At 35.6% G+C, this 26,491-nt stretch overlaps 1 protein-coding gene across 1 annotated transcript in view; it reads right to left on the reverse strand.

The window, feature by feature from the left end:
• The window catches only part of LOC149798685 (aldehyde dehydrogenase 1A1-like), a 56,321-nt gene that overhangs the window by 8,008 nt on the left and 21,822 nt on the right, over positions 1-26,491 (reverse strand). Inside the window, exons 6-13 of the mRNA XM_089957524.1 lie at positions 25,684-25,812; positions 17,047-17,160; positions 13,913-14,015; positions 12,126-12,310; positions 9,850-10,014; positions 7,589-7,746; positions 4,546-4,620; positions 4,141-4,180 (exon numbers count right to left, since the gene is read on the reverse strand). Of these exons, the coding sequence (XP_089813650.1) occupies positions 4,141-4,180; positions 4,546-4,620; positions 7,589-7,746; positions 9,850-10,014; positions 12,126-12,310; positions 13,913-14,015; positions 17,047-17,160; positions 25,684-25,812 (969 nt within the window). The remainder of the gene's footprint in view (positions 1-4,140; positions 4,181-4,545; positions 4,621-7,588; positions 7,747-9,849; positions 10,015-12,125; positions 12,311-13,912; positions 14,016-17,046; positions 17,161-25,683; positions 25,813-26,491) is intronic.

The raw sequence follows: 26,491 nt of genomic DNA on the forward strand, positions 1-26,491 counted from the left end.
TAGACAAGGATCTCTATTATGTACTGTACCAGTAGATAAGGATCTCTATTATGCATGTACTGTACCAGTAGATAAGAATCTCTTACTATGTACATACTGTGCCAGTAAGATAAGGATCTCTATTACATACTTTGCCAGTAGATAAGGATCTCTATTATGTACATATTGTACCAGTAGATAAGGATCTCTATTACATACATACTGTACCAGTAGACAAGGATCTCTATTATGTACTGTACCAGTAGACAAGGATCTCTATTATGTACTGTACCAGTAGACAAGGATCTCTATTATGTACTGTACCAGTAGACAAGGATCTCTATTATGTACTGTACCAGTAGACAAGGATCTCTATTATGTACTGTACCAGTAGACAAGGATCTCTATTATGTACTGTACCAGTAGACAAGGATCTCTATTATGTACTGTACCAGTAGACAAGGATCTCTATTATGTACTGTACCAGTAGATAAGGATCTCTATTATGTACATACTGTACCAGTAGATAAGAATCTCTTACTATGTACATACTGTACCAGTAGATAAGAATCTCTTACTATGTACATACTGTACCAGTAAGATAAGGATCTCTATTATGTACATACTGTACCAGTAAGATAAGGATCTCTATTACATACATACTGTACCAGTAGACAAGGATCTCTATTATGTACATACTGTACCAGTAGATAAGGATCTCTATTATGTACATACTGTACCAGTAGATAAGAATCTCTTACTATGTACATACTGTACCAGTAGATAAGGATCTCTATTATGTACATACTGTACCAGTAGATAAGGATCTCTATTATGTACATACTGTACCAGTAGATAAGAATCTCTTACTATGTACATACTGTACCAGCAGATAAGGATCTCTATTATGTACATACTGTACCAGTAGATAAGGATCTCTATTATGTACATACTGTACCAGTAGATAAGGATCTCTATTATGTACATACTGTACCAGTAGATAAGGATCTCTATTATGTACATACTGTACCAGTAGATAAGGATCTCTATTATGTACATACTGTACCAGTAGATAAGGATCTCTATTATGTACATACTGTACCAGTAGATAAGGATCTCTATTATGCATGTACTGTACCAGTAGATAAGAATCTCTTACTATGTACATACTGTGCCAGTAAGATAAGGATCTCTATTACATACTTTGCCAGTAGATAAGGATCTCTATTATGTACATATTGTACCAGTAGATAAGGATCTCTATTACATACATACTGTACCAGTAGACAAGGATCTCTATTATGTATGTACTGTACCAGCAGATAAGGATCTCTATTATGTACATACTGTACCAGTAGATAAGGATCTCTATTACATACTTTGCCAGTAGATAAGGATCTCTATTATGTACATATTGTACCAGTAGATAAGGATCTCTATTACATACATACTGTACCAGTAGACAAGGATCTCTATTATGTATGTACTGTACCAGTAGATAAGGATCTCTATTATGTACATACTGTACCAGTAGATAAGGATCTCTATTACATACGTACTGTACCAGCAAATAAGGATCTCTATTATGTACATACTGTATCAGCAGATAAGGATCTCTATTATGTATGTACTGTACCAGCAGATAAGGATCTCTTATGTACATACTGTGCCAGTAGGTAAGGATCTCTATTACATATGTACTGTACCAGTAGACAAGGATCTCTATTATGTACTGTACCAGCAGATAAGGATCTCTATTATGTACATACTGTAACAGTAGATAAGGATCTCTATTATGTACATACTGTACCAGCAGATAAGGATCTCTATTATGTACATACTGTACCAGCAGATAAGGATCTCTATTATGTATGTACTGTACCAGCAGATAAGGATCTCTATTATGTACATACTGTACCAGTAGATGAGGATCTCTATTATGTATGTACTGTACCAGCAGATGAGGATCTCTATTATGTATATACTGTACCAGTAGATAAGGATCTCCAATTATGTACATACTGTACCAGTAGATAAGGATCTCTATTATGTACATACTGTACCAGTAGATGAGGATCTCTATTATGTATGTACTGTACCAGTAGATAAGGATCTCTACTATGCATGTACTGTACCAGTAGATAAGGATCTCTATTACATATGTACTGTACCAGTAGACAAGGATTTCTATTATGTATGTACTGCACCAGCAGATAAGGATCTCTATTATGTACATACTGTACCAGTAGATGAGGATCTCTATTATATACATACTGTACCAGTAAGATAAGGATCTCTATTACATACGTACTGTACCAGTAGACAAGGATCTCTATTATGTATGTACTGTACCAGCAGATAAGGATCTCTATTATGTACATACTGTACCAGTAGATAAGAATCTCTATTATGTACGTTTTGTACCATTAGAGCAATGCATAAACATGGTTCCTGACAATTTCCTGTCTTATTTCGCTGCAAAATGGTTCAAACACTAGTTATTTCAGGCAAACAGTAACTTTCTTCTTAATTTCCCAGTGAAAACAAACGTTCTTTCATCAATTAACCAACTACATTTACACTACTTGAATACTGTATATTAACTGCTTTTAATATGTTCAAATTGCTTAATCCATCGTGTCCACAAAAGTGGTCACAATATGACATTCTAGGTTTCACGTTTATGATGGTTATGTAACGATTTCACTGAATGATTTCACATGCTATATCACAATAAAAAACTTAAATCTAGCAACATCACCATACAATAATCAAAGTCAACAAATGTTATTAAAGCATAACGACTTAACTGACCTCAATAATATCCCACAATTAACAATGTATCCCTTGATGATCACCATACTGATGACACAGGTCGGCAGATGCAAAATAAACATCCCACATTTTGTGCAACATTCAGTGATGACAACATTACTTATTCAGTACAGTTTAAACATCCTGCCAAACAAAATGCACATCACAGGATGCATGGGAATAGATCTGATTAGGAAGTTAATGGAATTGAGAACCAGGCACCTTTGTGTACTATCATGAACAACATGGCTTCCAAAATAACAGAGGAATGTAAAATTTTGTTTTATGCAGAGTTTTTATTTTTTTCAAATGTTTTTTTTTTATCACCAATATTGATTTAACTACATGGTTTTATAGCTAAAACTTTCCACTTCATCCTAATCACTCTTCATGAAGTGTACATGGGTCAAATGACCATGTATATCTCTTCACATTTTCTACCTCAAACAGTCAGCTATCCAACCACCCCTAAACATGGTCACATTTACACTGGATTCTTCATAGACCTGATGATAATATTCTACAGCCTTCACTGGTGTCCCATGAACTTACATCAGATCACCTCTGCATCAAATGCCATTTTCACATATCGGCCCCAAATGCTCCATCTCTGTTTGATACTAAGTGAAACTACCAGGTGATAAATAGAACCAAAGTAATGCATGACATCCAAGCATGCTTAGCAATTTCGTTACCTCATACAGCATTACAATTTGACAAGTGCTTGAGTTTCTTGCTTAACAAACCTGCCCCAACAAACAAGTGCAGAGTAAAGTTTCAAAAGTGTTCTCCATGGTATAGCAGTGTTAGGGAGCTTTGCACTGCTAAAAGAGAATGCCATAGGACAGATCATTTGGTTTCCACCAGCCTCACTATTTATAAGCAGATCTATCAAGCTCCTAAGAAGAATATAATGCAGTTCATGCAGCAAAATCAAGCTGCTACAATACTAGGATTACTGAAAGCTAGAGTTGCTACAATACTTGGATTACTGAAAGCTCTAGCTGCAAAGAGCTCAGATTTTAAACAGAAATGTACACCATTTCAACTACCTTCTCTATGGTCGACCTTCCAGACTTGTTTGCCAATTTCTTCAATGGCAAAGCTCAGTGTATTAGAGATGGGTGTGATGACAACACAATAGAGTTCATATTACATATTGGACAGAAACAAGCACATGTGTTGAGTAACCAAACGATTTTAATTTCTGCAATAATTAACTCAATATTGACCTTAAAAGATAGATCTATACCATGTCCCAACAAAAATGCTGACCAGAAAGTAAGCTCAGCTAGGTACAAATTTCTTTTTAAATATAAATGCATACAATGAAAGCAAAGAACTTACTGTTTTGATTTCTGTATACTCGTGGAGGGCATATTCACCTCTGCAAACAGAATAATTATATTTTTTTAAATAAAAGTCAGATTTTCTTTTGTAACTAGCTTACTTTTATAGAACACTCAAAAAAAAAGTTGTCATTATAAATGTTTGTTCAAAATTTTATTATAAAAATGTTGGAACTATTTATGTAATTTTTTAATGCTTTTTTCTCAGGAAGAATTAATATGCAAATCCTGCCTATCTGTACATGAGATATGTAAATATACAGAAATGGAATAATAGGAATAGATACAACCTGCTTTGTAAAAACTGATACACTGGAAAGAATTTAGTGATGCACATAAAGAGATGTCGATTTTGTCATGGATTATACTGAAATTGTTCATAATCTATCATAAGTGAACTTACAATTCTCTTCCATGTCCCGACATTTTGAACCCTCCAAATGGTGTCTGAGCTGTAACAATATCGTAACAGTTGACCCTGTAAAATTACACAAATACTAAACAAATCAGCTCCAAAAGATTTCCTGGCCCATGCTGCATGTTTTGTCTACAAAATGAATGTAGCCTCCTCACAATTTATTCCTAAATTTGATATTTTTTTATCTTTCTTATTGATTAGTTTTTAACAGTGTGAGATTTTTAATCTTTCTTACTGATTAGTTGTTAACTGAGATTGTTTAATCTTTCTTGCTGATTAGTTGTTAACAGTGTGAGACATTTTAATCTGATTAGTTGTGAACAGTGAAATTTTTAAATCTTTCTTACTGATTAGTTATTAACAGTGTGCGATTTTTTAATCTTTTTCCTTGATTAGTTGTTAACAGTGAGATTTCTGAACATCTTTCTTAATGATTAGTTGGTAATGGCACAAAATGTTTTGAATATCTTTGTTATTGTTTAGTTGGTGACTGACGTTTCACAGAATATTCAGCTAGTATCGGGGATTAAAATACAGACAAAATCTTGAATTTTCCCTGGAGGAATATTGTCTTATCTCTGAGGAAACTGAGGATTTTCTTAATTTTAAGGAATTCCTAAATTCCTTTCCTGAGATTAAATGGTACTGATATGTTAAATTTTAACACTCAAAAGTGATTTAACATTCTTGCTCAATCTATGACAAAAATATTAATGTCATCTTATGCAAGTGAATGTAGAACCTGAGGATATATTTTGAGAATTTTGGTTAAACCAGGTCCAGGTTCCTGAACAAGTATTGGAGGATGACAAAAAAGGTTAGCTTCATATCTAGTTTTTCTTTCATTTTTTAAACTTATAATTAGAGTATGGCTACCTTATGTTGTGAAAGCCTGGAATCTGCTAATGCACTGCCAATAATTAGGTAAAATGACAGAGGCAATTATTCAACTGAGGCCCAGTATGGCTTTTAAGTCCAGGAGATCAGCTTTCACACATCTATTGACTTATTGTATGTGGTTATAAAATGTTTAAACAACTAGAAAAACAATATGAAGGAATGACTGCATAGGATAGGTCTCTTTTGGCACTTGTCATAAAGGCCTGAGAGATGCTTCCAGCATTTTATTTAAAAAGGATTCCTACCCCCCCAAAGTATCCAAATTAAGGAGGACAAAAAAGGGAGATTTCCACAGTTCAACATTTACCCAATGTATATAAATCAGTTTCTCTTTTTTCCTGCTCCACTAAATTAGGGCTCTACTAAAATCAAAACCTTTAAATGATCTTCCCATTAGCCGTAAAAGCATTAATTACTGATGGTTTCTGAGCTTAATCTACCCCTTATCCATGTATGAATCTTGTTCTCTACTGAGAACCCACTTCATGCTTGTCTGAAGGAGCATATGTATTGCTATCTAAGCCAACTTGTTCTGTAAGGTTGTTATGTACAATTTTCCACGGCTAATTGGTGTCGGTTCTTCGACATTTCTGCTCGGAAAAAATATTTATCAGTAACATGAATTCTGCCAAAGGTTTCACTTTCTTGAATCGCTACATGGCTGACTACTATACCAGATTTCTTATTGGTTCGATAATGGTTTATTATTGTCTTAAATTCATCAGTGTCATAGCGGGTTTGAAGTCCATCAATGTCCTAGTCTGCTTGGTCCGAGTTAGCTTGATAAAATAAATACACCTATTCTTAGCTTCCTTTCAGATTCATCTTTATCTATTTTAACCCTTAGAGTTCTGCAGCACAAAATTACACCATGATGAATGGTTTCAGAAAAGAAAGGGAAATTGCATTCAACTTTTAAATTGCCAGCATTTTAATTAGGTTTAGTATTCTCCATTTCTACATTTCAAAATAACACTGAATGGGGGGTGGGGGTGACCAGAATACTGATTGCAATCAACCAGTTTGTACATGGCACTCGTATTCAGCATCATTTGTGAGCTAAAATTTGCTCAATGGCATGTCCAATAACACTTTCCCAGCTCCAATAATCTGATATTATCTGATAATCCAAATCTCAAACACTTAAAAACTTTCACAATTATTGTCATCATCACTATCATCAGCCAGCATTGAAATAAGTGAATGACATCTGATGATGTACCATGCCGGGAGTCAGCCATTTGGTATTTTCTTGGCAGCCCTCAAATTTAAAGAAGCACTTGTAAAACTTCATACATGCAAGGTCAGAACTATGACAAAATGCTTGTTCCAGGGCCAATGTACCAATAAAATTTAGTTTAACAACTATTCATGTCCAGCAGAAGTACCCATATCTGTAAAGAGTTGCCTCCCTGAAAAGACATGTCGCAACAAGTCTATGAGACCAAGCAAAAGTTATGGCAAGCATGATTAGGGTTGACAGCTCAAAAGAAAATTTTACAATGCACAAAGTACATTTCATGCAAGTCTGAGATGTTCTGCCTGAGCCCTTTTGCATTACTGCTTTACAAATTCATGAACCTGTACAATTTGTACATTCATATGAAACCTGCTACAGACACAAAATTCACATTTACAAACTGGATATAGTCTTGCAACAATTCAAATACATTACATAATTTATGGAAGAAGTCCAGAACACCATCATACTATTTTTACTTTGAGCAGATAAATGAATTATATTGCACTTCTTTTAAAAAATCAGCTTTTGTCATCTTCATAATTATCAGCAGTAATAATAGTAATTTTCACAGTCGCATGATTTAAATCCGTTATTCTAACATCTAAATGACATCAAATTACAGACAAAATGAAATGATTTGCCAACAAAAAGTATAAAGAAAAAATTTATTTTGTACAAATATATTATGACAGGGATTCCTACAAAATCTATTAGATCTGTAATAGGGATTTTATTCAGAAATAAACCTTGGGGTAGGATGTGAAATATAGGCAGCAAACATTTTACAAACTGTCAAACAGACATACAGAAAACTGTACAGATAGCTTGCAAAGTAGCTAGTAAGTGGCAGGATTGAAGGAAGTAAACTCAACAGAAATATCATACCAGACACTTCCCGCCTCTAGACTATGAGCCATCATCAGGGCCTTGTTGATATCTTTGGTAATGACTCCTGCGCCAAGACCATAAGTGGTTCTGTTAGCCCGCTCTATTACCTCGCTTGCATCCTTGAATTTTATGATGGACTGAACTGGACCAAAGATCTGAATATAGGGCAGAGCAAAGGATCAGCATCCAAATATTTTAGGGCTTTGATATCTTGATCTGTCAATATGTCAATTATACTGCATGATTAGTCCATATCAGTCAATTATACTGCATGATTAGTCCATATCAGTCAATTATACTGCATGATTGGTTAATAAAAGTCAATTATACTGCATGATTTGTCCATATCAGTCAATTATACTGCATGATTAGTCAATAAAAGTCAATTATACTGCATGATTAGTCCATATCAGTCAATTATACTGCATGATTAGTCCATATCAGTCAATTATACTGCATGATTAGTCCATATCAGTCAATTATACTGCATGATTAGTCCATATCAGTCAATTATAATGCATGATTAATCCATATCAGTCAATTATACTGCATGATTAGTCCATATCAGTCAATTATACTGCATGATTAGTCAATATCAGTCAATTATTCTGCATGATTAAGATTCTGTTTAAAAGTTCTGGAGAATTCTTTGAAACAAATTTCATCTACCAATGGTGTCCTTAATGGGTATAAATGTAAATTATTAACACATTTCAATGGAAAGAAACAAGATATACTAAGAAATGAAAAGAGCGGAGATAAATTTTTACATTAAGCCCATCCATGTGCAAGCCAGGACATTAATAAATAATCATTATGTATTTAAAAATATTGTAGAACTTACTTGCTACAATATATAAAATGATGTCATGTCTTCCATTCCAGAGTGCTAAGGATGTCTCAAAAGCTGGTTAAAAAATGCTAAATATAGAGAGTATGGGGTCTGCCATCTCACCCGGTCTCTTTCTCTCAAACACACACACACACACAAACACTAAGAAAAGCGTGATAGGATATGCATGTTGGAGCAACAACAAAGCATGCTGGAGTCTATTCATGGTAGTTAGAATATAACCTATACAAATTCTGTGATGTGAAATGTTGGTAAAGGGAGATAACCTGTATATCAGGTAACAGAGACAATAGCCCATGTCAATGTGGAACTGATATAGTCTCATTATTATCGGGTCTATGTAATGTTTAAATACAACATGCATCTGGAGTGAAATAGGAACAAAATCAAGTAAAGAACAGAAGACTATTTTCTTCAAATTTTGATTTCTTCCTTACAGCTGTTCCAATAAAACATACATGGGACCCAGGGAAGGCACTTTAAAGTGGGGCTACTCACCCATAGATGCATTTAGAATTTTCTTATCATTTTAATATGAATTCTGTAAAACCAAAGTATCCTGGCATATTTTTATTAAAAACTGCCTTCCCTGGGTACCATGTATGTCTAAATGGAACAGCCCTTAGAATAAAGTTAAATGAGCTGCTACCTAATACTAATTATAAATCTTAGTCTGTTGGCATGGCCCTCCTGTTCTAACTGATACATCAAAGGATTCCGTTTTTGACACAGCCATCTTGTAAGCTTGTCACCCACTGCTAAAACAACTTGTTTTGGAATGGAGCTCTTGCAAGCTTGTAACCCACTGCTAAAACAACTTGTTTTGGCATGGCCCTCCTGCAAGCTTGTAACCGACTGCTAAAACAGCTTGTTTTGGCATGGCCCTCCTGCAAGCTTATAACCCACTGCTAAAACAGCTTGTTTTGGCATGGCCCTCCTGCAAGCTTGTAACCCACTGCTAAAACAATTTGTTTTGTCACAGCCCTCTTGCAAGCTTGTAACCCACTGCTAAAACAACTTGTTTTGGCATGGCCCTCCTGCAAGCTTGTCACCCACTGCTAAAACAATTTGTTTTGTCACAGCCCTCTTGCAAGCTTGTAACCCACTGCTAAAACAACTTGTTTTGGCATGGCCCTCCTGCAGGCTTGTCACCCACTGCTAAAACAACTTGTTTTATCACAGCCCTCTTGCAAGCTTGTAACCCACTGCAAAAACAACTTGTTTTGGCATGGCACTCTTGCAAGCTTGTCACCCACTGCAAAAACAACTTGTTTTGGCATGGCCCTCCTGCAAGCTTGTCACCGAATGCTAAAACAACTTGTCCACTCAAGATATCAGTATAAATACATTTACTTACAAATATGTAACTGATGTTGAGGAAACTGGGCAGAAAAATTGACCTTACCTCTTCTTTGGCAATTTTCATGTCATCTGTCACATCAGAGAAAACTGTTGGTTTTACAAAATAGCCCTTGCTACCCAGTCTCTCTCCCCCTGACTGTAATGTGGCACCCTCTTTCTTGGCACTCTCAATGTATCCCATGATCTTGTTAAGCTGCTCTTCATCAATCTGGAGAAAATTCAAAGGACAAATACAATTAATGTTTTCAAAGACATCATTCCTTATGGAAAAGACTTCAATCTGTGTTTAGAAAACAAACATGCCCCACTGCAGACCACTGAATGCGTGCAAAAAAGCCAAAATGACAAGAAACCCTGATCAAATTATTTACATATAAATACAAACATGTCCACCAAATTTCATTTGTCTAGCTGATGCTGTCAATAATATCCTAGTTCAAAAATTTCAAAAAATGCAAAACAAAGAAAAATTGCTGTACTGTCCCTAAAAATCTATTCAGGTTATCTACATATGAATATAAATATGCATGCTAAATTTACCTTGTTTATTAGACTCAGTTTCTTTATAATCATGCTAACAATGTTTTTATTACAAGAGTTTAAAAGTGTGTGATAACAATGTTTTTATTACAAGAGCTTAAAAGTGTGTGATAGCAATGTTTTTATTATAAGAGATCAAATGTGTGTGATAAGTTGAAATGCTAATAATGGCCTGAAAATTTAATCAGGTAATCTACATATGAAAATAAGATAACAAAATTTAAATTGGCTATGCTAAGTGGATGTTGGTAATCTTGTGAACATGCTTCTTTGGACAGACAGAGAGACAAAGCCAATTACGATCCTCGCCGTGCAACATGTGTGGCATAAACTCAGATGCTACCTGAATACCAACAAGGCCATGCTTGATAATTGGTCCATACTCTATTCTACCTTTATAAAATTTACCAAAATTTATTAAGAATGTCTTCGTCCCTTTATAAACCCATCAAATACTTTTGGAAACATTTTAGGATGGTCATCCCACTCCCATCTATGTTTATCATAAAGAAATACATTATATGACAATGACAAAAATGAAATGATTGACACTCTGCACTAAAGTTTTAAATATTCTGATACTGACAGTAAAAAACTGAAAATGAAATAGAATCCACAATATGACACTATATGAAAATGTAGTTTATAATGACTATAAAAAAAAAAATATTTTAAAAAAATATTAAATTCACTTAGCTCATTTGGCTCCAGAGATTTTTGTGCCCAACTTATCCTAGTTTTTGCAAAGGTTCACCTGTCTGTGTGCAGTTCAGACTGGTCTGCCTTAGATCTGAGGCCAAAAGGTCTAAACTCCGGACACAAAATCGCAATCCGACCACGAGAGAATTTTGAGGGGAAAAAAACTGGGTCAAAAAAATGAGGTTTTTCCCTCTGTATTTTGTAGTGCAACTAGAACTTCCAGATTATTTGGTATCATTTTAGAGCTATAGCTGTCTGCTTTTTTGTAATGCCACCCATGTTGGTGTATCTTAAATGACCTTGATGCTGCAGAGCTCGAAAATAGGGTACAGCCTCATCATGCCTACAGGCAGGATTGGGCTGAATGAGTTAATCAAGTTTATGGAAATTTCTTAGAATTTATCAAAAAATGGCTCTTTTTGTAACTTAGGTGCAATTCTGATGCACAAATGATGAAATAAATAAGTAATATTCAGATTTGGTGATGTCACCAAAATTCTCCCATTAACTCATTCGGCCCCAGAGGTTTTTGTCATTTTCGCCTGAAATGTGCATAGGAAAGACATTTGGGGGGCCTATTTCTGAATACATCATAATACATCGGCTTTTGACAGATTTTCCATGAGACTAATGTCTAGTTGTATTAGAAACATCATTTTCCATTGGTTATTCTGCTTGCACATGAGCAGAAGGGTAAAACTTGGAGCTTTTTTGTTTTGCTTAATGGACCGATCATTTTCATATGGAGACCGCTCTTTATTCCAAATGCCCACCTTATCCTAGGATTGGGGTCGAATGAGTTAATAATAATCACATTAAATTTAAATCCTATTAATCTCAATCAGTATATGCAATGGCTTTGATCTTTGGACTCGCAGAATCAACTTAAATGAAGGTGTGACAAATTTTGATGGAGACCATTTGGTCTTAATTTCAATACGAAAGAAATCAGAATACAAAGCCACAACAGTGTAAATCCGACAAAAATTAACATTTTCTCTTAAATTTTGCAAGAAAAAATTATTTTCAAGAATTTTCTCGCATAACTTATTTTTGTGGTTACCAGGACAACCTGCATACCTGAGGACCCTGTTGAGTTATGGCATCATAAGGGTCCCCAACAATCCTGTTTTCGGCCATGTATTTTGCTTTCTCAACAAAAGCATCATAAATAGCTTCCTCCACAAATGTCCTTGAGCCTGCAACGCAGTTCTGTCCATGATTATTCATTGCAGCTGCATGTGCCCACATAGCTGCATCATCCACTAGAAACAAAGAATTTTTAGATCCAGTTATTATCTACATGAAATACAAAATAGATACAAGAGGACTTGTTCCTGAGGAATATCTTATTTTATTATACCTCACATACAAGTAGCAGTGACAATGATTGGCTAAAAATGTCATACTTCCAAGACAAATAAAAAGCGTCTACATATTTCGGACCGCGCCAGTGGCCTAGTGGTTAGAGCGTCCGCCTCGGATGCAGGAGGTCGTGGGTTCGATCCTGGCCAAGTCATACCAAAGACTTAAAAAAAAATGGTACTAACAGCTGTCTCGTTTAGCGCTCAGCATTAACAGGTTAGTGTTAGGACTGGTCAGCTTGGTGTCAGGATAATGTGACTGCAGCATGATACCCCAGTGCTAGTCATCACTATAAACTGTCACACTGCAGACATCATAGCGATATGACTGAAAAATTGTTAAAGCTACGTTAAGAATCCAAATCTACATATTCATGCCTCATCCAATCACATCTACCTCATTTGATTGCATTTCCCTGCCTTGTATCATTTGTTATAATAAACAATGTATAGTTGTTTGGTAGAAGCATGGAGATATGTTCAAGTGTGACATTCCTTTTTCATAACATTGGCAATAAACGTATAATAATAAGTGTATAATAATCAACAAACCGAATAAACAAAAGGCAAGGAACCACTGTAATCTATATCTGCAATGCAATATATCTAATCTTACCCTTAACCCTTTACCTCATGCAAGCGCCTTTTGACACCTCTATTCCATTCGCATGGAAGCGCCTTTTGATGCCTCTATATGTCTAATAATCAACAAACTGAATAAACATAAGGCAAGGAACCACTGTAATTTCTATCTGCAATGCAATATATCTAATCTTACCCTTAAAGCAACACTTGTATCAATCATTTTTTTTACAATTTTCAACAAGAAATACAGCATGTCAACAGACAGAGATGGAGTCTGACAGACAAACAGACAGAGATGAAGATTGACAGTCAACAGACAGAGATGGAGGATGATATTCAACAGAGAGAGAGAGAAAGATGGAGATTGACAGTCAAAAGACAAAGAGTTGGAGACTGACAGTCAAAAGGCAATGAGAGAGAAGTAGATTGACAGAGAGAATGAAACTGACAGTCAACAGATGGTGAGATGGAAACTTGACAAATGAATGGTTGGATGGAGTTTTAGATGGATGGAAGAAAGGATGGACAGAAAATAGACAGACTTAAAGACCATGTAACTGCTGTGATGCATTTTCTAATATTCACTACAGGCAAGACAAAAATACAATTCAGTATAATTTAGTACTCCTACTTTAAAGTGCTATTCATGGACGCCATAACCTTTCAAATTCTATGAGAAAGGCATGCTCTAACAAGACTGTTATAATAACACATAAAAACAATAAAACAGGATATATAATGATGAAACAGTACACTATATCTATTTTTTTCATTTTGCTAAAAACTAAAGTAAAATAAATTAAGTAGCAATGATAAAAAAAGGAAATTAAGGGAAACAATTTAATGGGATTCATGACTATGAAAGAGGGGCATGTGTAAAAAGGGGTATAGTGTACATTAAGTAACTAATATACTTACAATCAGCATCAGCAAAAATAATAAGCGGACTCTTTCCACCCATTTCCAGGGACACCCTCTTCAGGTTGCTTTTTCCTGCTGCCTGCATCACCAGATGTCCAACCTATAAGAAATTATGGCATACATGAAGCTACTGTAGAAATACATGTACACCTCTCCCTCAATGTCTTGTGAACAACAGGATCCAAAACAGACTGCAATTTAAGCAAGAGTTTGAGTTGCCAAGGGACCTCAGAAAATTTGAGGAGATGCAGTGAATCCTAGCTGGACACTGAACATGAAAAGACTGGGCAGGAGGGGGTACCTGTTAAATGGTTTAATCCTCATTTTATAATTGTGTTGGGAATAACTGTCAATAAAATGCTTTTGCAAATGAAGTTAACTTTTCATTATAAATTACCTTGATTTTCAAAATAACCAACATCTGAGTCATTGAAAACACTACTCCATGAGGTTTTGAGACACATCACATCTCCCACCAAAACAATGTATTACATAACTGCTCTTGACATGATGTATTCAAGTGTTACTGATGATTAACAACAAAACAATATTTCTTTTTATTAAAAAAACAAGGGATATTTAATTCATGAAACAACAATCTTCAACATCAAAACTTGATTGTAAAAAATATTGTTCTATTAGTACAATATTGATGCCATATCTCAATTGCAATGAAGTGATATTTCTGCACATCCTTGAGCAAATATCACCGAATATTGTTATTTAGTGTACTGAGAATGTTTGTTGTATAGAAAACGAAAAAATATGTGACCTCTTATTAAAAATTGTGAATTTAATGATGTTGAATCAAATTTCCTGGCAAAAACCACCATTTCTGAAAAATGGAATATACCAAAGCTTTATTTATTAGATGTGATCAAGATTTTCTTCAGGTTCAACAAATAGGGTGAGATCTCACTTGCTAAAATACCATTTTTCTTGTAAAATATGTTTCTTCAAATATGTTACCTGATCATAATATCTTAGGATGACTACTACCTCATAAATCCAGCACCCAGAAGCTAAACTTTTCAACTATGATGCTAAAAGTTAACGGCCAAAATAGGTGGCAGTTAGAGTGATCTCCCATTGATAAAGTACTCCAAAAGTTACTACAGGAGTGGAAATCACGCTCTCTATATGGATGTAACTGCAGGGAAGGATGGAGAGTGTATATGTATCACGACTGGGTAAGTATTACTGACGAAACATTTTACTAGAAAACCTTGGTATCTTCTGCAAATACGTTACCCACTTATAATACCTTGGGAGAATAGGAAAGAGGTGGAGGGGAATACATCACTTTAAACCTGAGACACTGTCTCTGATCCCCCAACGTGTGTGAGGCAGATTCAAGATATAACTTGGCTGGATGATAGACTCCATATGCCAAGGAGTGGCTTCTGCACACAAAAATTCCCTCAGACAAATGGAAGTCGGGAAGCCACATCCTTAGCAAGCTACCAAATTACCAAGAAAGATTACCTTTTGTACAGCAGCAGTAAGCCCCACCAGGATTAGCTCTGCCTTTTGAGATGAAAGATCTCTGAGGTAAAACCTGCAAAATGTCAACTCGGATCTCCAACCCAAGGTGTGTATAATCTCGCATAGAGAACAGTTTTGCTTGATTGCAATGCCTGTCGCAACTACCCTAACTTCATGAGACAAGATGCATAGCAAGTTCATTTGATGTGGGGCTAATTCTGTAAGGATGACTACTACCTCACTACTCTTACCTATTCCAATATACTGCATGGATATGCCCATATGCTGCAAGGACATGCCCATATGCTGCATGGATATGCCCATATGCTGCATGGATATGCCCATATGCTGCAAGGATAGCTCATTTTGTCCAGGACTAGACTGCCAGCAATTAAATGTTGTCCATGCCCTCCTTGAGAAGCAGAAAGCTCTCACTCAATGCATTGGCAAGGATCTCTTCGGGTACCACGTCAGAGCTCTTACTGGGTACTATATATAACCTTGAGATGAATTGTCCAGAGCAGAAAGGGTTGCACCACAAACATTGGAGTGGAAGCCTGTTCTTAGCAATAAAAGCAGTGGCTATTACGAGTGTCACTGGCCCATCCTGTTGGAAATGCAAGTAGTTCAGGTCAACTGATCAGGCATGTATCTCACCAATTCTGACTGCCGTCACTAGTGTGAGTAGGAAGCAGGTTTTATGAGAAGTGAACCAATGAAGCCCTTGAGAGAGGTTCAAACGGTGTCTTATTCAGCCAGGTGAGAACCCATGATAGATCCCACAAAGGACACAGGGACAATGTCTTTGTATGTGCTAAATGAAAATATGACAGAAGAGATAGGTCTTTGTTGTGTGCAATATCCTCTCTTTCAATGATGATGCAACATGTCAGTGATCATGGAAAGGTAGCTTTTATCACAATTAGCACTGTTTCTTGTCAAAGAGCCAAAGTATGATTTTAGCTATTTGAGGTATTAATGTGTTCAGTGGTATGTGTTCTCATACGAATGTGAGAAAATGGTTTGTTTCCCTTTCTACACTCTCATAAAGGCGGGCTGTATTGCTAGAGCAATTCTCTCTATCACTTCATGACAGAACCATTTGGTCTTGAGGGCTTGTTTAATATGATCCAGATGTGCCAGTTCAACAAATATGGATTGGAATGGAATGCCTGCCATCATAGTTGCTTCAGCTGATGAGAAAACATCTTTACTTTCCTGCGGTTTGCCATCACCTGATTGATGAAGTTTTTTATCCATGATATTTTTCCTACTTGAGTGGAGCAATCACCCTACTCATTTTAAAATATTCCTCCCGATCTCTAAAGAATCCATTCTGAATTAAAAAAAGTCAAAATGCTTCGTTTGCACCTAACGTCATTCCTCATGGGACATTTCAGACAAGCTTGTTACATTAATACCCATAACTCATACAACCAAAGTTTTAAAGGAGTTGGAAATTTAATCCCAACAAACAAATAAACAGAACTGAATCACATCTGCTAGGCAGTATGAAAGAGGATAAATCTTCATTAAACTAGTGGCTATGAATAAAGTACCGTGTCTGAGTTATCCAAGTAATAAAGAAAAAACAGCTACAATTGTCAATTTTACCACTAGGTCACTGGAGATACAAATACACATACCTCTGTGGATCCAGTAAAGGCTACTTTGTCAACATTCATGTGTTCCGTGATTGCAGCTCCTGCTGTTGGCCCGTAGCCTGGTACAATGTTCACTACTCCAGGGGGAAAGCCAGCCTAGAAACAAAACAAAATGTTTTATGACTGATCACCTCGGAAACAATTTTTTGTGCAAAAAGTCTTATTTCAATAATACTCAACCAATCATATGTTAGAGTACATACCAGCATTCCCAAGCTAATAAAAAGTTCACAAATTCCCTTAGCCTGTATTAAAAACAGGAAGTCAGACTAGAGTAGTCTCACATTACACTGGGGTTGGTGCCAAATACCATCCCATTAACGTTCAGTTACTTCTTAAAGGCCACTGGCCACCTATATTGTACAAATATGAGATATTATTATAGTTATAAACAAAATGCATTGGTTATGTATGCACACCATAAAAAGGTTTAATTAGAATTTTAATGAAAAAATTATTCGGCAATCTCTGTAATCAATTGGTGGTTTCCACATGCCAAAACAGGACATGACGTACATTTATCCCTTCTATTCAACCTAGCCATTCAAGTGTTCAATTACCACAAATAAATGTCTATGTAATACATCGTACGATCGTGCTTTTGTACAGCAAATATGATGCACTGTGTTGCATACAGATGTAACCAAAAGACTGATGATGGGGAAAAGAGTTCTTTCTTTTTCCGAAAGACCATGTTTACCAGAGCAAAGTGGATTTAATCTGTGGGATCGAAATGGGGAGGGATGGGAAAGTTGTATCATTTATGGTGGATTATAGTGAATTTGGCCCAAAGACAATTCGGCCCAACTCGAAAGCCAATTCTGCCAAACTTAATAGTTTGTATGTTCTTTTTCTTCAACAAACAAGTAGATACTATGCAAGATACTTTGTTTAAATTTAGTTTTTTTCCTAAAACCTATTTTGATAGTCTTTGAAAGAAAATAATCATACTTCATAATGTACATAATTATAAAAGATAACACTAACTGATATATCCTGCTTGTTCTAATAAAAATATTTATATACATTTTTATGCTAAAAAATATATCCAAATCTGATGTAAAAAGGAACATGTTATATTATGGCCAGTGACCTTTAAGTATAGGTCACTACATGGAAAAAAGTCCCCTGTCACAAACTGTCCAAGTAAGGGTCATTACATGGAAAAAGGTTCCCTTTCACTAATTGTACAAAAACTAATAGGTTAACAAGTATTTAAGAATAAACTAAATTTGCACAGGTTGAAGATTACAAATTCCTCTTGTCACATCCACCATAAAAAGCATGTATTGGTAACTCTTGTCACACCCACCATAAAAAGTATGTCTTGGTAACTCTTGTCACATCCACCATAAAAAGCATGTATTGGTAACTCTCGTCACATCCATCATAAAAAGCATGTATTGATAACTCGTCACATCCATCATAAAAAGCATGTATTGGTAACTCTTGTCACATCCACCATAAAAAGCATGTATTGGTAACTTTGTCACATCCACCATAAAAAGCATGTATTGGTAAATCTTGTCACATCCACCATAAAAAGCATGTATTGGTAACTCTTGTCACATCCACCATAAAAGCATGTATTGGTAACTCTTGTCACATTCACCATAAAAAGCATGTATTGGTAACTATCATCACATCCACCATAAAAAGCATGTATTGGTAACTCGTCACATCCACCATAAAAAGCATGTATTGGTAACTCTTGTCACATCACCATAAAAAGCATTTATTGGTAACTCTTGTCACATCACCATAAAAAGCATTTATTGGTAACTCTTGTCACATCCACCATAAAAAGCATGTATTGGTAACTTTGTCACATCTACCATAAAAAGCATGTATTGGTAACTCTTGTCACGTCCAACATAAAAAGCATGTATTTGGTAACTCTTGTCACATCCACCATTAAAAGCATGTATTGGTAACTCTTGTCACAGCCACCATAAAAAGCATGTATTGGTAACTCTTGTCACATCCACCATAAAAAGCATGTATTGGTAACTCTTGTCACACCCACCATAAAAAGCATGTATTGGTAACTCTTGTCACATCCACCATAAAAAGCATGTATTGGTAACTCTCGTCACATCCATCATAAAAAGCATGTATTGATAACTCGTCACATCCATCATAAAAAGCATGTATTGGTAACTCTTGTCACATCCACCATAAAAAGCATGTATTGGTAACTTTGTCACATCCACCATAAAAAGCACGTATTGGTAAATCTTGTCACATCCACCATAAAAAGCATGTATTGGTAACTCTTGTCACATCCACCACAAAAAGCATGTATTGGTAACTCTTGTCACATCCACCATAAAAAGCATGTATTGGTAACTATCATCACATCCACCATAAAAGGCATGTATTGGTAACTCGTCACATCCACCATAAAAAGCATGTATTGGTAACTCTTGTCACATCACCATAAAAAGCATTGATTGGTAACTCTTGTCACATCCACCATAAAAAGCATGTATTGGTAACTTTGTCACATCTACCATAAAAAGCATGTATTGGTAACTCTTGTCACGTCCAACATAAAAAGCATGTATTGGTAACTCTTGTCACACCCACCATAGAAAGCATGTATTGGTAACTCTTGTCACATCCACCATAAAAAGCATGTATTGGTAACTCTCGTCACATCCATCATAAAAAGCATGTATTGATAACTCGTCACATCCATCATAAAAAGCATGTATTGGTAACTCTTGTCACATCCACCATAAAAAGCATGTATTGGTAACTTTGTCACATCCACCATAAAAAGCATGTATTGGTAACTTTGTCACATCCACCATAAAAAGCATGTATTGGTAAATCTTGTCACATCCACCATAAAAAGCATGTATTGGTAACTCTTGTCACATCCACCATAAAAAGCATGTATTGGTAACTATCATCACATCCACCATAAAAAGCATGTATTGGTAACTCGTCACATCCACCATAAAAAGCATGTATTGGTAACTCTTGTCACATCACCATAAAAAGCATTTATTGGTAACTCTTGTCACATCCACCATAAAAAGCATGTATTGGTAACTTTCTCACATCTACCATAAAAAGCATGTATTGGTAACTCTTGTCACGTCCAACATAAAAAGCATGTATTTGGTAACTCTTGTCACATCCACCATTAAAAGCATGTATTGGTAACTCTTGTCACATCCACCATAAAAAGCATGTATTGGTAACTTTGTCACGTCCACCATAAAAGGCATGATCGGTAACTCTTGTCACGTCCACCATAAAAAGCATGTATTGGTAACTCTTGTCACGTCCACAATAAAAACCATGTATTGGTAACTATTGTCACCTCCACCATAAAAAGCATGTATTGGTAACTTTGTCACATCCACCATAAAAAGCATGTATTGGTAAATCTTGTCACATCCACCATTAAAAGCATGTATTGGTAGCTCTTGTCACATCCACCATAAAAAGCATGTACTGGTAACTCTCGTCACATCCACCATAAAAAGCACGTATTGGTAACTCTCGTCACATCCACCATAAAAAGCATGTATTGGTAATTCTTATCACGTCCAACATAAAAAGCATGTATTTGGTAACTCTTGTCACATCCACCATTAAAAGCATGTATTGGTAACTCTTGTCACATCCACCATAAAAAGCATGTATTGGTAACTCTTGTCACACCCACCATAAAAAGCATGTCTTGGTAACTCTTGTCACATCCACCATAAAAAGCATGTATTGGTAACTCTCGTCACATCCATCATAAAAAGCATGTATTGATAACTCGTCACATCCATCATAAAAAGCATGTATTGGTAACTCTTGTCACATCCACCATAAAAAGCATGTATTGGTAACTTTGTCACATCCACCATAAAAAGCATGTATTGGTAAATCTTGTCACATCCACCATAAAAAGCATGTATTGGTAACTCTTGTCACATCCACCATAAAAGCATGTATTGGTAACTCTTGTCACATTCACCATAAAAAGCATGTATTGGTAACTATCATCACATCCACCATAAAAAGCATGTATTGGTAACTCGTCACATCCACCATAAAAAGCATGTATTGGTAACTCTTGTCACATCACCATAAAAAGCATTTATTGGTAACTCTTGTCACATCACCATAAAAAGCATTTATTGGTAACTCTTGTCACATCCACCATAAAAAGCATGTATTGGTAACTTTGTCACATCTACCATAAAAAGCATGTATTGGTAACTCTTGTCACGTCCAACATAAAAAGCATGTATTTGGTAACTCTTGTCACATCCACCATTAAAAGCATGTATTGGTAACTCTTGTCACAGCCACCATAAAAAGCATGTATTGGTAACTCTTGTCACATCCACCATAAAAAGCATGTATTGGTAACTCTTGTCACACCCACCATAAAAAGCATGTATTGGTAACTCTTGTCACATCCACCATAAAAAGCATGTATTGGTAACTCTCGTCACATCCATCATAAAAAGCATGTATTGATAACTCGTCACATCCATCATAAAAAGCATGTATTGGTAACTCTTGTCACATCCACCATAAAAAGCATGTATTGGTAACTTTGTCACATCCACCATAAAAAGCACGTATTGGTAAATCTTGTCACATCCACCATAAAAAGCATGTATTGGTAACTCTTGTCACATCCACCACAAAAAGCATGTATTGGTAACTCTTGTCACATCCACCATAAAAAGCATGTATTGGTAACTATCATCACATCCACCATAAAAGGCATGTATTGGTAACTCGTCACATCCACCATAAAAAGCATGTATTGGTAACTCTTGTCACATCACCATAAAAAGCATTGATTGGTAACTCTTGTCACATCCACCATAAAAAGCATGTATTGGTAACTTTGTCACATCTACCATAAAAAGCATGTATTGGTAACTCTTGTCACGTCCAACATAAAAAGCATGTATTGGTAACTCTTGTCACACCCACCATAGAAAGCATGTATTGGTAACTCTTGTCACATCCACCATAAAAAGCATGTATTGGTAACTCTCATCACATCCATCATAAAAAGCATGTATTGATAACTCGTCACATCCATCATAAAAAGCATGTATTGGTAACTCTTGTCACATCCACCATAAAAAGCATGTATTGGTAACTTTGTCACATCCACCATAAAAAGCATGTATTGGTAACTTTGTCACATCCACCATAAAAAGCATGTATTGGTAAATCTTGTCACATCCACCATAAAAAGCATGTATTGGTAACTCTTGTCACATCCACCATAAAAAGCATGTATTGGTAACTATCATCACATCCACCATAAAAAGCATGTATTGGTAACTCGTCACATCCACCATAAAAAGCATGTATTGGTAACTCTTGTCACATCACCATAAAAAGCATTTATTGGTAACTCTTGTCACATCCACCATAAAAAGCATGTATTGGTAACTTTCTCACATCTACCATAAAAAGCATGTATTGGTAACTCTTGTCACGTCCAACATAAAAAGCATGTATTTGGTAACTCTTGTCACATCCACCATTAAAAGCATGTATTGGTAACTCTTGTCACATCCACCATAAAAAGCATGTATTGGTAACTTTGTCACGTCCACCATAAAAGGCATGATCGGTAACTCTTGTCACGTCCACCATAAAAAGCATGTATTGGTAACTCTTGTCACGTCCACAATAAAAACCATGTATTGGTAACTATTGTCACCTCCACCATAAAAAGCATGTATTGGTAACTTTGTCACATCCACCATAAAAAGCATGTATTGGTAAATCTTGTCACATCCACCATTAAAAGCATGTATTGGTAGCTCTTGTCACATCCACCATAAAAAGCATGTACTGGTAACTCTCGTCACATCCACCATAAAAAGCACGTATTGGTAACTCTCGTCACATCCACCATAAAAAGCATGTATTGGTAATTCTTATCACGTCCAACATAAAAAGCATGTATTTGGTAACTCTTGTCACATCCACCATTAAAAGCATGTATTGGTAACTCTTGTCACATCCACCATAAAAAGCATGTGTTGGTAACTCTTGTCACATCCACCATAAAAAGCATGTATTCGTAACTCGTCACATCCACCATAAAAAGCACGTATTGGTAACTCTTGTCACGTCCAACATAAAAAGCATGTATTTGGTAACTCTTGTCACATCCACCATAAAAAGCATGTATTGGTAACTCTTGTCACATCCACCATAAAAAGAATGTATTGGTAACTCATCACATCCACCATAAAAAGCATGTATTGATAACTCGTCACATCCACCATAAAAAGCATGTATTGGCAACTCTTGTCACATCCACCATAAAAAGCATGTATTGGCAACTCGTCACATCCATCATAAAAAGCATGTATTCGTAACTCGTCACATCCACCATAAAAAACACGTATTGGTAACTCTTGTCACGTCCAACATAAAAAGCATGTATTTGGTAACTCTTGTCACATCCACCATAAAAAGCATGTATTGGTAACTCTTGTCACATCCACCATAAAAAGCATGTATTGGTAACTCTTGTCACATCCACCATAAAAAGCATGTATTGATAACTCGTCACATCCACCATAAAAAGCATGTATTGGCAACTCTTGTCACCTCCACCATAAAAAGCATGTATTTGTTAACTCTTGTCACATCCATAAAAAGCATGTATTTGTAACTCATCACATCCACCATAAAAAAGCATGTATTTGGTAACTCTTGTCACATCCACCATAGAAAGCATGTATTGGTAACTCGTCACATCCATCACAGAAAGCATGTATTTGGTAACTCTTGTCACATCCACCATAAAAAGCATGTGTTGGTAACTGATTCTTTTGCAGTATAACACTTATTCATATCATACTGGTTTTCAGCAACAAAGCAGGGCTGACTGATTAACAGCAAGTCATAAATTACTAAAGATTCCCCATGTTTTCATGGTGCTTCTTGTTGACTATTTCTGCACAGGACTGTTATTGAAATAACTGATAAAGCATTTATCTTTCTTATTATTTAATAAGAAACAAAAGTCACAATCACATCTTTTCATGTACAACATATCCCAGAGTTCATATCCCTATTATAAAACTTGGGTAACAAGTTATGCCATATGAAGATGCTGTAACAGACATGTCCACAAAATGATTTTATGAACATTGGAAAAAACAGTTACTATTGACCAAGTAGCAATAAACGTGTATAACTTCCTACTGTTTACAAGCTATCTCTTATCAGTTTTGTATATTGTGAACCCAGCTGCAAACTGTACAGACCTAAGACCTGATGTTACACAATGTGCTGGCAGATCAGAATCAATCCTTTTCATTCAACTAAGTTTTTATTTCAAACGACCCTGGTCTCTGTAAAATGAATCACACAAATTTAAACTTGTGCACTAATTTCCAAATTTCTAATTCACAACTTTGTTCAAAGACATAAATATCACAAATGTCAAGATTATCAAATGGTTTATTTCTTTATGAACACAGAGCCTTCCATAAGATTTCAAGTTGGAGGGTGAGTTGCCAAAGTAGGTGGGGGTGGGTGGAACTCCCCTAATGGGAATAGTTTTTTTTAAGCAGCCAGGTGTAAAGTAAACATACCCAGGTAAATCACCTGGCTCCCAGTTGATAAGGCCCTGCACACATTCCATATTTTAACAGGATATACAATGCATGATTTTTAATTTTTGAGCAGTCTGAGTTTAATTTTTTTTCTCAGCTAGGTTAAGGAGTATATGTTAAAGTCTGAATTTCACAGTTGGATAAATGGGTAAATATGGTCTTTAATGTAACTGCCAATTAGTGCCATGATATATGGAGCTTTTCGCCATTGATAAGGTGAGAGGAAACTTAAGAGTGCAGAGTCCATAAGGATGGGACACCAGTGCATTGTGATGTCAATGTCCATTCAACATCCAAGCAAGGTTGAATCAATGAAAGAGCAATTATTTTCCATGCTGACAGTGTGATGTTTTACAACCTGAAATGTCTACATCAATTAAAACAATCAACTGAAATTTATTGACAACGGATAAATTTCACACCAAGAACTAAATTTTCCATAAAGAATCAAGATTTAAACATGCCTCCCAATCAATTATAAATTTCTAATGGCAAGTCCAATTACAAAAAATGAAATCTATTATGCACCTATAGCAACTGCATGTTTTATTTCTTCAGTCTTGAATACAATCAATTACCTGGCCTTTTCATATTGTGCAAAATTAGTTAAAAACTTAGGCGGCATAAATATATAGGAATAACGACAACATAAAAATATTATCACTATATAGGGGCCATTTCATTTAATATACAAGGCAGCCAGGGAAGGCACATTTTAAAAATATATGCCCAGGCACTCTGATTACTAACAGAGTTCACATGGAAAGGACACAAAATGGCATCTGTGGATGACCACTCCACAATGTATCTTCCATGGGTCCCAAGTATATTTTACAGGAAAATCCCTAACGCATTTGCGAAGTATAAAAAACAATAACATCTCATTAATAACACTTCAATTTGCATCAAGAATTTGAGCATTTTCGTTTTTTTTTATGGAAGATTTAGATAATCTACCACCTACCCACCTAAATTCTCTGATCATTTTAATTCAGAATACCTCTTTAACTAAGGCTGCACAGTAGAGTGCCGTCAGTGGAGTCTGTTCAGCAGGCTTCAGTACAACAGTGTTTCCACATGCCAGAGCTGGTCCCACCTTCCATACCAACATTAGCAACGGGTAGTTCCACTACAAAATAGTATATAAACTGATGAACCTGCCTTAAAGGTCAGCTGCAGGTTTCTTAAACAGCCAGTTTTACAAACTCCCTGAAACCAACATTTTAAAGAAACTTACCTCTGTTAAGCAGCCACCTGGCTTTAGTGGTCACTTTGGAAAGTGCCCAAAGGTTCCTGATTAAGAAAGATCTGACTGATTTGATCAAACTCTGTAAAGTGATCATTTACAAGAAGCTATTAAAGTTTTGTCTATTTTTTAGTAACAGCAGCCACATCTAATGGCCGATTTGCATCATTTATACAACTGAAAAGACTTTGATGTCAGAAAGTTTCTTTAAAGAGTTGGTCAAATTTTGGTGAGTGGTTTATTGAGAATAAGCCGTCCAGAAGAAGTCACTCTTACCATATTTGTTGGTGAATCAACACAATTTGTATAAACTTGGGAGACATTAATACCAAAATGTCAAATTTCGTCAAATTTCTCACAGCAGATTCTAAGAATTTGTTATATAATATATATATATATATATATATATATATATATATATATATATATATATATATATATATAGTAATGGTGGCCATATATGTTGAAAGATCACAAAAGAAACAATGATGTCAGGATACTTTCTGTAAATTTCTGTATTTCAGTTATTTTAATGTTTTTCTATTTTCAGTAATGGTAGCTA

This window comes from Sinohyriopsis cumingii, chromosome 5 (genome assembly GCF_028554795.1).
Source record: "Sinohyriopsis cumingii isolate HCF-2022 chromosome 5, ASM2855479v2, whole genome shotgun sequence".
NCBI classification, from domain to species: domain Eukaryota; kingdom Metazoa; phylum Mollusca; class Bivalvia; order Unionida; family Unionidae; genus Sinohyriopsis; species Sinohyriopsis cumingii.